Source organism: Pteropus medius, unplaced genomic scaffold, assembly GCF_902729225.1.
Source record: "Pteropus medius unplaced genomic scaffold, Ma_sr-lr_union100, whole genome shotgun sequence".
Classification (NCBI taxonomy): domain Eukaryota; kingdom Metazoa; phylum Chordata; class Mammalia; order Chiroptera; family Pteropodidae; genus Pteropus; species Pteropus medius.
The window spans coordinates 731654-746902 of NW_024344434.1; the positions used below are offsets into that span (position 1 = coordinate 731654).

The following is a 15249-nucleotide window of genomic DNA, read 5'->3' on the forward strand; positions in this document are numbered from 1 at the left end:
TCCACAGAGATTTTGACTCAGTATATATGCATAACAAAAACTGTATTGTTCAGTAAATTAGACCTTTATTTTAAAGGGAGGAAATATCCAGCAATACAGCATTAATGTATAAGCAATACTTACCAGTAACGAAATTTTGAACCTAATGTAAAATAATGTGCAAAAAAATTCTTTTGAGGTGGAAGCGGTCTGTCCAAACGGAAGAATGTGTGATGTTCTACACATGCTTTCCACAAATTTTTGCATGCTCTGTAGTTCACCATATTAAATCCCAATAATGTTTCTCTAGATTCATGCTGTAATAAATAACAAAAAGCAGATAATACCAGGAAAATATCAGGATCCAATGCTCCATTTTATTTACTTTTGAAAGAAAAATATTCAGCCTTACAAACACTAATCACTCCAGTTTTTTTCTTTCTGCTTATCTGATTTAAAAAAGCAGCAAAAAATTTGGAAAGGTTTGAAAAATGTGGGACCTCATTTGGTAATATTACAACTTTTAGAAATTTTTACTTTAGAAAACAGTGAGAAGTAAATTTAAAAACTGATATATCTTTTTTTCCAAAACTTATTAGCTGTAATTCTGTTTCAAAATATAATCCTGGCCCATAAGTTAAACTTTGAGATATATCATCATACCCTTCAATAATATTTCTAAGTTTTTAAATCTGTCTAGATGTTAAATAAGTAGATGAGAATATTCAGCACTTCTAAACACTATTATGAAGTCAAATTTTAAAATAAGTAGCAATAGAATAGAAGAATTTCTTTAATTTTTCTCTGTAAGTTTGGCAGAAATTTCTATTTAAATAGTTTCATTGAAGTAAGCGATATATAGTAAGGCTCATTTGTTATAAGTGTATAGCTCTGATTTTCTCACAATGAATGCAACCATTTAACCTCTAACCAGATCACGAAATATAATTATCAGCACCTCTGAAGTATCCTTAGTCTTCACTTTCTACCAAGATTACCTTAGCAAAGGTAATCAACCACAGATTAGTTATGCTTGTTTTTGAACTTTTAGACGTGAAATCATACATATGTGTCCTTAGGCCTGACTTCTGTACAATATTATGTTTTTATACTCATCCATATAGTTGTGAAACAGAAATTCACTTATTTTTATTCTATAATTATAAACATACCACAGTTTATTTATGCATTTATTGTTGGTAGACATTTGATGTTTTCAGTTTGGATATGTAAAAATATTGCTGCCATGTATATTCTTGTATGTTGTCTGATGCACATATGTGCGTATTTCTGTTGTTGGATAAGATAGCACCTTTAGTAGATAATGCCCAACAGTTTTCCAAAATGGTTACATCTATATATATAATCATTCTCATCAGCAGTATGTACTCCACACACTGACTTGTCCATCTTTCCACTACTCTAGTGGATTTGGTGAAGTATCACGTTTTGTTGATAATCTGTACTTCCCTGATGATTAATGAGGTTCAACACCTTTTCACCTTACTGGCCATGTGGACATCCTCATTTCTGAAGTGTCTGTTCAAGTCACTAGCATACTTTTGGACTGGGTTGGATGTACAACCAAAGATGTGGGGTGTGTGTATTATACACATTCTGTGCTATTTCACTCTCCTAATGATATCTTTTGATGAATATAGTTCTTAATTTTAACACAGTCCAAGTCATTTATCCTTTCTTTTAAGATTAGTTTTCCTTCTATGTGCTGTTAAAGAAATCTTTGCCCATCAAAAGGTCATAAAGTATTTCTGTGACTAAAATACAGTTAAATGCTCAGGTATAGGTAAATATTAAATCACTATGTTAGAAGATAACATGCTTAAAATATCACTTCTTGATCACCAGAGAATGTTTTTCTATTTTTTTAAAATTATTTTTATTTTTTAAATTAATTTATTTTCTTTATTAAAGATGACATTGCTTAACGAAATGCAGTAAGTTTCAGCTGTACACTTTAACAGTAAGGCATATATATATATATTTGCACTGTGTGTTCACCTCCTATAGTTAAATTTCTATCACCACATATATGATCCCCTTTACCCTGTATACCTCCCTTCTCCTCCTAGTAACCACTAGTCTACTGGCCATGTCTATGAGTAACTGTTTGTCCTGTTCATTTGTTGCTTTTAGGCTTACATCTGACATACAAGTGATATTATGTGATTTTCAACATAATATCTTTTTCTGACTTATTTCGCTTAGAATGATTATCTCCAGGTTGATCCATGTTGTCACAAAAGGCAGTATTTCATCTCTTCCTATGGCTAAGTGATATTCCATTGTACATATGTACCACAGCTTCTTTAGCCAATCCTCTATCGTAAGACACTTCGGTTGCTTCCACGTCCTGGCCACCGTGAATAATGCTGCTATGAACATCGGTGTGCAACTATCTTTTTGGATATGGGTTTTCAAGTCTTGGGGGTAAATACCCCGCAGAGGAATTGCTGGATCATATGGTAGATCAAATCTTAGTTTTCTGAGGAACCTCCATACTGTTTTCCATAGTGGCTGTACCAATTTGCAGTCCCACCAGCAGTGGATGAGGGTTCCTTTTTCTCTGCATCATCTCCGACATTTGTTATTATTTATCCTGTTGATTACAGCCATTCTAACAGGTGTGAGATGGTATCTCATTGTGGTTTTAATTTGCATTTCCCTAATAACTAGTGATGTTGAGCATCCTTTCATATGTTTGCTGGCCACTTGTAGGTCTTCTTGGGAGAAGGGTCTGTTCAGTTCTTCTGCCCATTTTTTGATTGTATCGTTTGCTTTTTTGTTGTTACTGAGTTGTATGAGTTCTTTGTATATTTTGGATATTAGGTCCTTATCGAAGGCATTACTTCCAAATATATTCTCCATTCAGATGGTTGTCTCTTTACCCTGTTGACGGTTATTTTTTGCTGTGCAGAAGCTTTTTAGTTTGATGTAGTGCCATTCATTTATTTTAGCTTTTACTTCCCTTGCCTTTGAGGTCAAATTCATAAAATCCTCTTTACATCCAAGGTCCCTGAGTTTAGTTCCTATGTTTTCTTCTACGCATTTTATTGTTTCAGGTCTTATATTCAGGTCCTTAATCCATTTTGAGTTAATTTTGGTGTGTGGTGACAGACAAAAGTCTGATTTCATTCTTTTGCCAGTGGCTTTCCAGTTTTCCCAGCACCGTTTATTAAAGAGGCGTTCCTTTCTCCACTGTATGTTTTTGGCTCTTTTGTTGAAAATTATTTGCCCATGTAAATATAGGTTTACTTCTGGACTCTCGATTCTGTTCCACTGGTCCGTGTGTCTGTTTTTCTACCAATACCATGAAGTTCTGATTACTGTCGCTTTGTAGTATAATTTGAAGTCACGCAGAGTGATACCTCCAGCCTCATACTTTTTTCTCAGGATAATTTTGGCAATTTGGGATCTTTTGTGCTTCCATACAAACCTGATGACTTTTTGTTCTATTTCTTTAAAAAATGCCAGTGGGATTTTGATGGGGATTGCATTAAATCTGTATAATGCTTTAGGTAATATGGTCATTTTAACTATGTTGATTCTTCCAATCCAAGAACACGGGCTATCTTTCCATTTCTTTGATTTCTTTTAATAGGGCCTTGTAGTTTTCATTATATAGGTCCTTCACATGTTTTGTTAAATTTATTCTTAGGTATTTTATTCTTTTTGTTACAACTGCAAAAGGAATTATTTTTTCCACTTCTTTTTCTGACACTTATTAGAGTATAGGAATGCTATAGATTTTTGAACATTGATTTTGTATCCAGAGACTTTACTGTATTTGCTTATTGTTTCTAGTAGTGTTCTTATGGAGTCTTTAGGGTTTTCTATGTAGAGAATCATGTCATCCGCAAATAGTGACAGTTTGACTTCTCTGTTCCCTATTTGGAGGCCTTTTATATCTTTCTCTTGCCTAACTACACTCTCTAGAACGTCCAATGTTATATTGAATAATAGTGGTGAAAGTGGACATCCTCGCCTTGTTCCTGATCTGAGAGAAGGTTTTTAATTTTTCACCATTAAGTATAACGTGGGCTGAGAGTTTGTCATAGATGGTCTTTTTTATATGAAGGCACTTTCCTTCTATACCAATTTTGTGAAGTGTTTTGATCATAAATGGATGCTGTATCTCATTGAAGGCTTTTTCTGCACCTATTGATATGATCATATGATTCTTATTTTTTAATTTGTTTATGTGGTGTAGCACATTAATCGATTTGCATATGTTGAACCATCCTTGTGCCCCTGGGATGAAGCCCACGTGATCGTAGTGTATACTCTTTTTAATATGTTGCTGTATTCAGTTTGCTAGTATCTTATTTAGGATTCTTTTGTGTTATCTTTACCAGGTTTTGATATCAGGGTAATACTGGCCTCAAAAAATGAGTTAGGAAGTATTGCTTCCTCTTCTACTTTTTCAAAGAGTTTGAGAAGAAGAAGTATTAAATCTTTGAATGTTTGGTAGAATTGACTGGTGAAGATGCTCGTTACTGGACTTTTACTTTCTGGTAGGTTTCTGATGATTGTTTCAGTCTCCATACTGCTGATCGGTCTATTTAGATTTTCCTGATCTTCTTCATTCAGTCTAGGAAGGTTGTATCTTCCTAAGTACTGGTCCATTTCTTCTAGGTTATTAAATTTGGTGTTACATACTTTTTCATAGTATTCTTGTATGATCCTTTGTATTTCTGCTGTATCTGTTTTAATTTCCCCTCTTTCACTCCTGATTTTGTTTGTGTTCTTTCTCTTTCTTCTTTAGTGAGTCTAGCTAGGGGTTTGTCAATTTTATTAAACTTCTCAAAGAACCAGCTCTTTGTTGCATTAGTTTTTCTACTGCTTGTTTTCAATTTCATTTATTTCTGCTCTAATTTTGATTATTTCTTTACTTCTGCTGACTTGAGGTTTCATTTGTTCTTCCTTTTCTAGTTTTTTAAGATGAAGTTAGGTTGTTTACTTGAGCTCATTCTTGTTTTTGCAGATAGACCTGTAATGATATAACCTTTCCTCTTATGACCACTTTTGCCATGTTTCAAAAATTTTGATATGTTGTACTAATGTTATCATTTGTTTCTAAGTATCCTTGATCTCTCTATACTTCTTCTCTGATTCAGTTACTCTTCAGTAGCATGTTGTTTAATCTCCCTGTATTTGTGGATCTTCCTGCTTTCTTTTTGCAGTTGATCTCCAGCTACAACTCTCTTACATTTGTTGAGGCTATCTCTGCGTCCCAGTATGTGGTCAATCCTTGAGAATATTCCATGTGCACTAGAGAAGAATGTCTAAGCAGCTGTTTGGGGATGGAAGGCTCTGTAAATGGCATTTATGTCCAGTTGGTCTAATGTGTCATTTAAGGATGTTATTTCCTTATTGATTTTCTGTTTGGATGATCTGTCCATATCCAACAGTGGGGTATTTAGGTCCCCTACTATGACAGTGTTTGATCTGTTTCTCCCTTTAGTTATGTTAGTAACTGCTTTATATATTTTGGGGTTCCCTGATTGGGAGCATAGATATTCCTAAGTGTTATGTCTCCTTGGTGTATGATTCCCTTTATCATTATGAAGTATCCCTCAGTATGTTTCTTTACGTTTTGTATTTTGAAGCCCATTTCGTCTGATATTAGTACTGCTACTCCCACTTTTCTCTGAATGCCATTTGCTTGAAATATCATTTTCCACCCTTTCACTTGGAGTCTATATTTTTCTTTGGAACTGAGATGTGTCTCCTGGAGGGAGCTATATGTTAGGGTTCTGTTTTTTGACCCAATCTGCAATTCTGTGCCTTTTTATTAGTGAGTTTAGTCCATTTACATTTAGGGTGATTATTGAAATATGAAGTTTTCCTATAGCTATTTTAGCTTTTGCTTTCTGGTAGCTTGGTGTTCTCATTACTTCCTTGTCCATGTGTTTGATTTTATTTTGGTTGCGTTTTATGGGTTTCCCCTCTGGTCCTTCTTGTTTTATGTTATATACTTCAGTTCTAAATCTTTGGCGTGTGGTTACCATTACGAACATATAGAGGATTCTTTTACACACACACACACACACACACACACACACATATATGTGTGTGTGTGTGTGTGTGTGTGTGTGTGTGTGTGTGTGTGTGTGTATATATATATATATATATATATATATATATATATATATATATATGTATATTAGTCCATTTTCTCCTGCATGTGCCTTATCTCCATTCCCCTTTGTGAATTTGGATTTTTGCATCCTCCTCTTTTTTGTTACTGTTGTCTCAATTTGTCCCTATGTATGCTGAATGTTCATTACTATCTTGCAATAGCAAATCTCTTATTGTTTAAGCTTATAATGCCCTGTTCTTAATAAGGTTTGCGCCCCTTTGCTTCTATCTGCCTGCTAGTCCCCTTATTCATAGTTATGCATTTTTTTGTCATTTTGTTTTAGGTGAGCTGACCCTTTTCAGTATTTCCTGTAATGCAGGCCTTGTATTGGACAATTCCTCAATTTTTGTATGTCTGGAAAGGACTTTATTTCTCCTTCATATCTAAAGGAGAGTTTTGCTGGATACACTATTCTCAGCTGGTAGTTTCTTTTATTTAATAGTTTGATTCCACTCCTTTTTCGCTTGTAAGGTTTGTGCTGAGAAGTCCGATGATAGTAATGGGTTTTCCTTTACAGGTTACTGTTCTTTTCCCTGGCTGCCCAGAGAATACTTTGTCATTGATTTTTAATTATTTTAATACAGTGTGTCTTGGAGAAGGCCTCTTTGGGTTGAGATAATTGGGTGTTCTGCTGACTTCTTGAATTCCTTAGATTTGGGAAATTCTTGTCAACTATTTGTCTGAAAATGCTTTCTGATCCCTGCTCCTTTTCCTCCCCTTCAAGAATACCCATTATTCTTATGTTCCTTCTCATGATGGTATCAGCTAGTTCTTGTATTTCTCTTTCATTATTTTTCATTCTTTGGTCTCTCTCTTCTTCCTTCTGATTTATTTCTAGATTTCTGTCTTTGATATCACTGATCACTTCTTCCAGTTGCTTGACTGTTTCCAAGCTTGCCATTTCATTCTTCATCTCTTGCAGTGTGTACTTCATCTCCAGAAGTTCTATTTGGTTCTTTTTGAGGGTTCCAATCTCCTTGCTAAAAAACTCATTCTGCTGATTTAGTTGTTTTTTCAATCCCTGGAACTGTTGATATGAATTATTTTGGATGTGAGTTTTTTTTCAGAAGTATCATCCTTAATTCTCTGTCATTTAAGTTGCATATCTCCATGTCTTTAAGCTAATTTTCTTGTCACCTTGGTTGTTTATGGTGTTTAATGGAGTATTTCTCCACCTGGGCATTAATGGAAGTGTATTCTGTTTTTTTTATTTTCCCCAGAAAGTAGATTTATTATATAAAGGTCTCTCTTTAGCCTATTGCAAAGAAGTGTTTTTCTTTTGGTTTCTAAGCCTCTTGGATCCCTGCTTTATATGAAGTCTTAACAATAACTTTCTTTTTCTCAAAAATATTCAATCACGCTCATTACCCTCATTTTTAGTCCCTGTCTATGTTAACAACAGTTTTGGTAGCATTTGCTCACACTTCCCGGGGCTCTGTGGTGTTCGGTCTTGGAGATTATGGGGATGGGGCCCTATGGGTTGGGGGATGGGGACTGTGGCTCAGCTGTCCATTTTGCAACCACAGCTGGTAATAATCAACTGTTGCTTCTCTGCCATCCCCACTTCTGTGCTTTCTGCCCTGCTCCCTGGGCACTGCCATTGCATGGAGCCCAGAGTACCTTCTCCTCTCCCTTTCTTTCTGCAGGGAGCTCCAGCTACGGGAGACAGCTTCTTTGTTTCTCCCAGTCTACTGCCCCAACTCCTGGGGTTCTGACCTGTGGTAGTTCTTATGTGCAGATACCATGCTCTGACGTGCTGGTGTGCAGTTTGGATTTTTTTGTGCAGTGTTAGATGCTCAGCTCATTTTATTGTTGTTTCAAGGGGAGAGATCTGGGGACATCTCTCACTCCGTCATGTTTCTGATGTCCCAGAGAATTAATTATGCTTAACACTAGAAGCAAAATCTAAGATGCATATGTGTTCACCCTTTTTTGAAATTTTGCATACTTCGAAAAGTCTATCTTTTGACATTCTACCAATTGTATTTGTAATGTAACAAAATTTTCCCCACATGTTTTGTAAACAATAGATATATACAATGTGGTGTTGAAAGATGAGTAGATTCTATAGGTTTGACATGTAAAAATAAAAGGATTTTCAGAGAAAAAAACATTAAGGCAAAATTCTGCAGAGTATGCCTATATATAGTCTTTAATCAACTGTTAGTTAACTTTTGTTGCTGCTATTACCTGAGGCTAAACACATTTTTCAGACATTATGATACAAATATAATGATACATTACCTCAGACAATGGTTGTGAGGATTAAATGATATGAAAATGATTGGCATATTACCAAGCACATAGTAAGACCTCAATAAATGTTAGACATTAACTATTTACTATTATTATTATTACTAATACAATAGTACTACAATGGGAAACAATTAGAAAAGTTGACTTCTGTACTGTCTTCTACCAATATTTAAAGTAAAATACCTGTTCTCTAGTTTCCAGATAAAATTTATATTTTATTCCTCTAAACATTTATTGAAAAATGTACAAAAATGTTTGTTAGTAGCTTTAATCATAATAGCTACAATCTAAAAAAGTTAAAAGTGTCCAATATTATAAAAATGAATAACTCAATTTATGGTTATTCATTTATTAAGTAGAATAACATACAGTAGTGGAATAAACTATTGCTTTGTGCTACAACAGGGATGAGTCTCACAATGTAAATGGAAAAAAAAAGCAGACCAAAAAAAAACCCATTCTATATGAGTTCTATTTTTAAAGTTCAAAAATAAACAAACTAATCCATGGTGATACAAATAAGAATAATGTTTACCTTTTGGGAAGATTAATGACTGTAAGTGGGCATCAGCTCCATTAGCAATAATAACATCTTCTTGGGTGGTAGTAATATTCTACATATTAACATTATATTTCATATGCTTACCAAGCACTCTACTTAAAATCTATATATTTTTCTATTTCAATAAAAACTGTTGAAAAAAATTTCCATATTTTGTGAGCATAAATGAATGATTAATCATAGTAACTTAGCAGATCAATATCCTGTGATAAAATGCAGGTGATTCAAGTACATTTTTTAGATTTCTGAATATATTTTACACACATACAACCATCTTGAAAATCTTCATTAATTTGTAATTTCTAAAAAATAATGTAAGTCAGAATAAGATTAGTTTACTCTGATAAAATAGAAAAAATTACAAGATGAAATTCTTTCTGACACTGTACTTTCCATGATAACTCAATATGCTGTATTTAATACATAAAAAGGGCATGACCATTCTAAAGAAGAGAGGAAATTTACTATGTGTTCATGAATAAGAAACAAAACTAAACACTCAAGTTCCCCAAAATGAAATGAGCTTATAAATGAAGTGTTACAGATTTAGTAGAAAAAAGAAAAAGGACATATAAAGTTCTCAGTTACTGTCCTCATAAACGAACTCTGGGGACTGATAATGAACACATGATTGAGATCAGTTTCTAAGTTCAGGAGATAGTAGAATGGATATCTAGAAGAATTTTAAATCATTACCATAAAAACACTGGGGAAATAAATACACTGCCATAAAATGTGAATTTATCAACTTGGTAGGCAATTATCAATGATATTTTTTATATAAGAATGACCTAATATTTTAAAAAGAAAAGAAACTGAATTAGGTCAAAATAAAAAACAAAAAACAAAATACTACTCCAACCAAATGCCTAATTTTCCAACATTAGGAGCAAGAGTGTAGTGTGTGTGCGGGGTAGAGGAGGGGTAGCACTCATTCCGGGTGACAGAAACTCTAACAGCAGTCTGAGCCCCACAGTGTTTATGGGATATTTTAGCATCAGTAAATTTCTTCAAGATAATGTTTAAGTACCAGCTGAATATTGTTTCCTTATCAAGCCTTACAGGGTGTCATTATCCATTTGGAAATTCTCAACCTCCTGGTTAAGCTCCCATGGAAGTTTGTTTTGCTTTCACCTCTATGCAGTGAGAATTTCTTGTTCCCTCTACCACTGTTTTCCTCTGTGGTTCCCTCACTAGACTTTAAGCTCCTAAGTGGAGGAATCAGACCTTATCTAGCTTCTTCTCTTTACACTACCTGGCAGAGTCTACTGAAGTGATAAAGAGAAAAATGCATAAAATGAATGTAGTTATCAACAGTATTAAGAACAGCTTCACTCGTACTAAAAGTTCAGAAATGTCATCATTTCTTAAGACTTTATTTATGTTAATAATTATTAAATCGATACTCACCAATTCTTTTCTAAGTTGAATAAAAAACTGTTTGCACTTAAATGAAATTTTTACAATCTTCAACCTGGATAAAAAGAGATGGGAGTATTTAAAATATTGGAAAGATATAAATATTAGCAAATTAAGAGAATAATTTAAAAATAATCTTTTAACTATATTCAGTAACATCTAAACATTTAATCATATATACATATATGCATTATATAAAGAATCTAAACTTTTTGGTGCTTCATGGAAAAATAATTAGAATCTATGTGCTCAACTGAGAAAAGTTTTAACAGAATATTACAATACCCAATATTATATCTAAAGATATATACAAAAACATCACAAATTAAAATTTCAAGAAATACCAATAACATTATTATTTACTCTTTAAAACTACAAGTAGCTTTCTGGTTCTGAATGTAAGAAGCTTAGAAATAAATCACCAACTTAACCAAACAACAAAAACAGCTTAACAGAATAAAAAATCAACAACTCTTCTTAGATCCATTAAGTGAGAGGAGAGCACAGGGCAAACTACTGCCCCATAATTTAAGAGACTAACAGGGCATCGTAACTTACCAAAGCAGAGACAAATGAGCAGAAATTGCCAGAAGAACCAGTATGGGTGTAGGAAAACCTGAACTGTAATTTACAAACTGTTGGAGGCTCAGCATGGGCAGCTCCAAGAGTTAAAAACTCCAGGGGAACCCAGTTAGTGGGGTACCTACAACATTGTGAGTTTTACCTCCAGGAGCTCAAACAGATTCCCACAGTAAATATCAGAAAAAAATACCCTCAGTTTTCTGACAAGGGAAGGGAAAAAGGACCATTTTGAAATAAGCCAGAGCACTTGATTCTTCTTAACAAGATCTGCAATCCTGGGAAACTAGTTAACCAGAGCCTAAGTTGCCGGGGTATTATCAGATTCTAATCGACCTGTAGAAGGGAAATACCCAACTGCAGCCCACTCTAGCCATCTTGTCTCGCCTAAGGGAAGAGAAAAAAACTGACAAACACTTGTGAAGTGGACAGTCCAGAGGCCTAAATTTATCAAAACACTGAAAGTTAATCATAGGACTAAAGAATGCTTCTCCTACCCTCATTACTAAGGGCATATTTACAACAGTCTGCCTATCAAAAAAAAGTTTATGATGCATACCAAAATGAAAAACACTGTGAAGAGACAGAGCAAGCATCAGAACCAGACACGGAAGGGATATTGGAATTATCAGACAGGGAATTTAAAACAGCTATGATTAATATGCTAAGGGATATAATGGGTAAGGTAGAAAGCACATTAGAACAGATGGGCAATGAAAGCACAGAGATGGAAATCCTAAGAATGAACCAAAAGAAACACTACAGGTAAAAACCACTTTACCAGAAATGAAGAACACCTTTCATGAGTTTATTAGTAGACTGGACACAGTTGAGGAAAGAATCTCTGTGATCGAGGATTTATCAACAGAATCCTCAAAAACCAAAAAGCAGAGAGAAAAAGACTTAGGAAGCTCAGAGAACACAAGCGGGAAAAATGCCTAAAAAACTACACCCAATCATATCATTTTAAAATCACAGAAAATCGAAGATAAAAAATCTTAAAAGAAGCCAGAGGGATAAAATACCTTACCTATATTATCTATAGAGGAACAAAGATGAAACTTTTATCCAACTTCTCAGAAACCATGAAGCAAGAAGAGAATGGAGTGAAGTATTTAAAGTGATGAGAGAAAAAAACCACCAACCAAGAATTTTGTATTCTGTGAAATCATCCTTCAAAAACGCAAGCGAAATAAACACTTTCTTAGACAAACAAAAGAAATTTGTTGCCAGTAGGCCTGCTTGCAAGATGTGTTAAAGGAAAATAATAAAGGTCAGAAACTTGGATCTATATAAAGAAAGGAAAAGCACTGAAGAAGGAACGAAACGAAAATAAAAACTTTACTTTTCTTATTCTTAATTGATCTAACATTTAAGTTTATTCAAAATAATAAAAGCAACAATGTTTGTTTATGTATATGTCATATATAATGATATATTTATGTATGCTTATACAGATAGTTCCTGACTTAATGATGATTGACTTAAGATTTTTTGACTTTACGATGGTATGAGAGTGATACCCATTCAGTAGAAACCATAATGTAAATTTTAATTTTTGATCTTTCTCAAGCTACTGATATGCAGTGTGATACTCTCATAATGCTGGCTAGGCAGGGGCAGTGAGATAATTCTGCCCAACTGTAGGCTAATATAAGTGTTCTGAATATGTTTAAGGTAGGATGGGCTAAGCTATGATGTTAGGTAAGTTAGGTGTATTAAATGCATTTTTGACTTATATTTTCAACTTACAATGGGTTAATCAGGATGTAACCTCATTGTAAGATGAGGAGCTTCTGTATGTAAGTGAAAGAATGACAGCAATGATACAAGGGACAGGAAGAAGAAATTAGTATTATTTTGTTATTCTAGTATTCACAATACCTGTGATGTGGTATATGGTTATTTAAAAGTGGACTTGGATTAATTGTAGATATATATTGCAAAACTAGAGCAACTACTAAAAAAAGCAAAAAAAGAAGTATAACTGATATGCTTAAGAGAAAAAAACAGAATCATATAAAATACTCAATTAAAACCACATGTGGCAGAGGAGTGAAACACAAAAATACAAACAAAAAGAGGGCAACAAATAGAAAACAATAATGTATATGGCAGATACTACACAAATGTATCAATATTCTCTTAAATGAAGAAAAATATACTATGCTAACACTAATCAAAAAAAAGCAGGAGTACCTGAGGATATAATGTACAGCGCGTTGATTATAGTTAATAATACTGTATTGTATATATGAAAATTGCTAAGAGATCTTAAATATTCTCGTTATAAGCAAAAAAATTGTAACTGTGTGTAGTGATGGATGTTAACTAGACATTGTGTGATCATTTCGCAATACATACAAATATATTATTTTGTGGTAAAAAAAGAAAAAAGAAAGAAAGCAAGAGTAGCTCTTATAATTTCAGAAAAAATGGGCTGTAAAGGAAAAGTTATCAGGGATAAAGAAGGGCATTACATAATGAAAGGGTCAATTCTCAAAGACATTAAAAATTCTTACTGTGTACGTGGCCTTAAAACAGAGCATCAAACTACAGAAAGCTACTAAAACTACAAAACTGACAGAACTGCCAAGAGATACCGATGAATTCACTATCACACTTGAAGACTTCAACACCCTAGATCAGAAATGTACACATTCGGCACACAGAAAATCACTAAGGACACAGTTGAGCTCAACAACACCATCAATCAAATGAATTGGAATGGAAATCTATACAAGAGAATACATTTTTCTCAAGTCATATGGAATATTCACCAAGACAGAACACATTCTTAGCCATAAAACACACCTTAAATTGACAAGAATTTACATAATGTCTGCTTTCGGAGCACAATGGAAAAATCTAGAAAATAACAGAAGGACTACTGGAAAATCCCAAAATAGGTGGATATTAAGCAATACACCTAAAAATAAAACGGGAGTCAGAAAAGAAATTTCAAGAGAAATAAAAAATTTGAATTAAATGAAAAAGAAAATACAAGCTAGCAAAATTGACAGCAGAAAAGGCAGTGCTTAGAGGAAAATTTGTAAGAATGAATGCATATGTGAATAAAAAAACCACTAAAAATTGATAATCTGAGTTTCTACATGGAAGTAGAACAGAAATTAGTGGAACTGAAAACAGGAGATCAATAAAGAATATCAATGAAGCCAAGAGGTGATTCTTTAAAAAGATCAATAAAATTGATAAGCCTCTAGTCAGACTAAGAAAAAAAGAGTACACAATTACTAATATTAGAAATCAAAGAGTGAACATTACTACAAATCCCACTGATATTAAAAACATAACCAAAGAATATTATGAACAAGTCTATGCCCACAAATTTGATAATCTCAATGAAACAGATCAATTCTTTGAAAGACACAATTTGCCAAAACACACAGGAAAAAATACATTATCTAAATAGGCTTATACAGTAGCCCCCTTCTGCACAATATTATAATGATGGACATATGTCATATATTTGTCCAAAGCCATAGAATGTATAACAGCAAGAGTGAACCCGAGTGTAAACTATGGATTCTGGGTGATTATGATTTGTCAATGAATGCTTCATCCTTCGTAAAATATGAGTGAGTGTTGTTAACGGGAAAGTTATACATGTGTGGAGTAGGGGATGTATGGAAATCTCTGTACCTTCCTCTCAATTTTGTTGTGAATCAAAATTGCCCTAAGAAAATAAAATCTTAAAAAACTAAACAAATAAACAAACAAAAACTATAAGCAACACTTGGAGAAAAATGTAAGATTTCAAGAGTTTATGCAATGATCCTAAAAATATTTTTAATATTAAAAGCATAATGATTTTAAAATTCTACCTTTCTATATTGCCTTTCTTCTTACATGAAACTCATATAATGCTATAAAAAGGGACTTTTATGGCTTTATTAGTGTAATCAATATCAGCAAAAAAAATTTGCCTCCATATTTTAACCTTATAGTAAGAAATACTCAGATCCTTTTTAATCTTCAGACCTGAGTCTTGAGGCCAAGAGGTTCAATCTTACTTAACAAAACTTGCTTTAGGATCCTAGCCCAATAACCTAAATATTTTCATAGCAATTCTAAGTTTGAATATTTATGACTTATGGTACTACTTATTCAAGAAGCTCTCAGCAGAAGAAGAAACAAAGATTTAAAAGTAGTGATGAAAGCCTATGTGAGCTAAGGGATTCCAGCAAAAAGATAAATATTAAACTAATCAAGGTTCCAGAAGGAGAGAGGGAGAAGTAGAGTTTATTTAAAGAAATAATGAGGCAGAACATCC

General features: G+C 33.5%; 1 protein-coding gene across 8 annotated transcripts in view; it reads right to left on the reverse strand.

Moving 5' to 3' along the window:
• Positions 1-15249, reverse strand: part of PTPN4 (protein tyrosine phosphatase non-receptor type 4) — a 188049-nt gene that overhangs the window by 58487 nt on the left and 114313 nt on the right. For all 8 annotated transcript variants that reach the window (XM_039872656.1, XM_039872652.1, XM_039872651.1 and 5 more), the window contains 2 exons: positions 10368-10431; positions 124-296 (listed from right to left, as the gene is read on the reverse strand). In XM_039872656.1, the coding sequence (XP_039728590.1) occupies positions 124-296; positions 10368-10431 (237 nt within the window). The remainder of the gene's footprint in view (positions 1-123; positions 297-10367; positions 10432-15249) is intronic.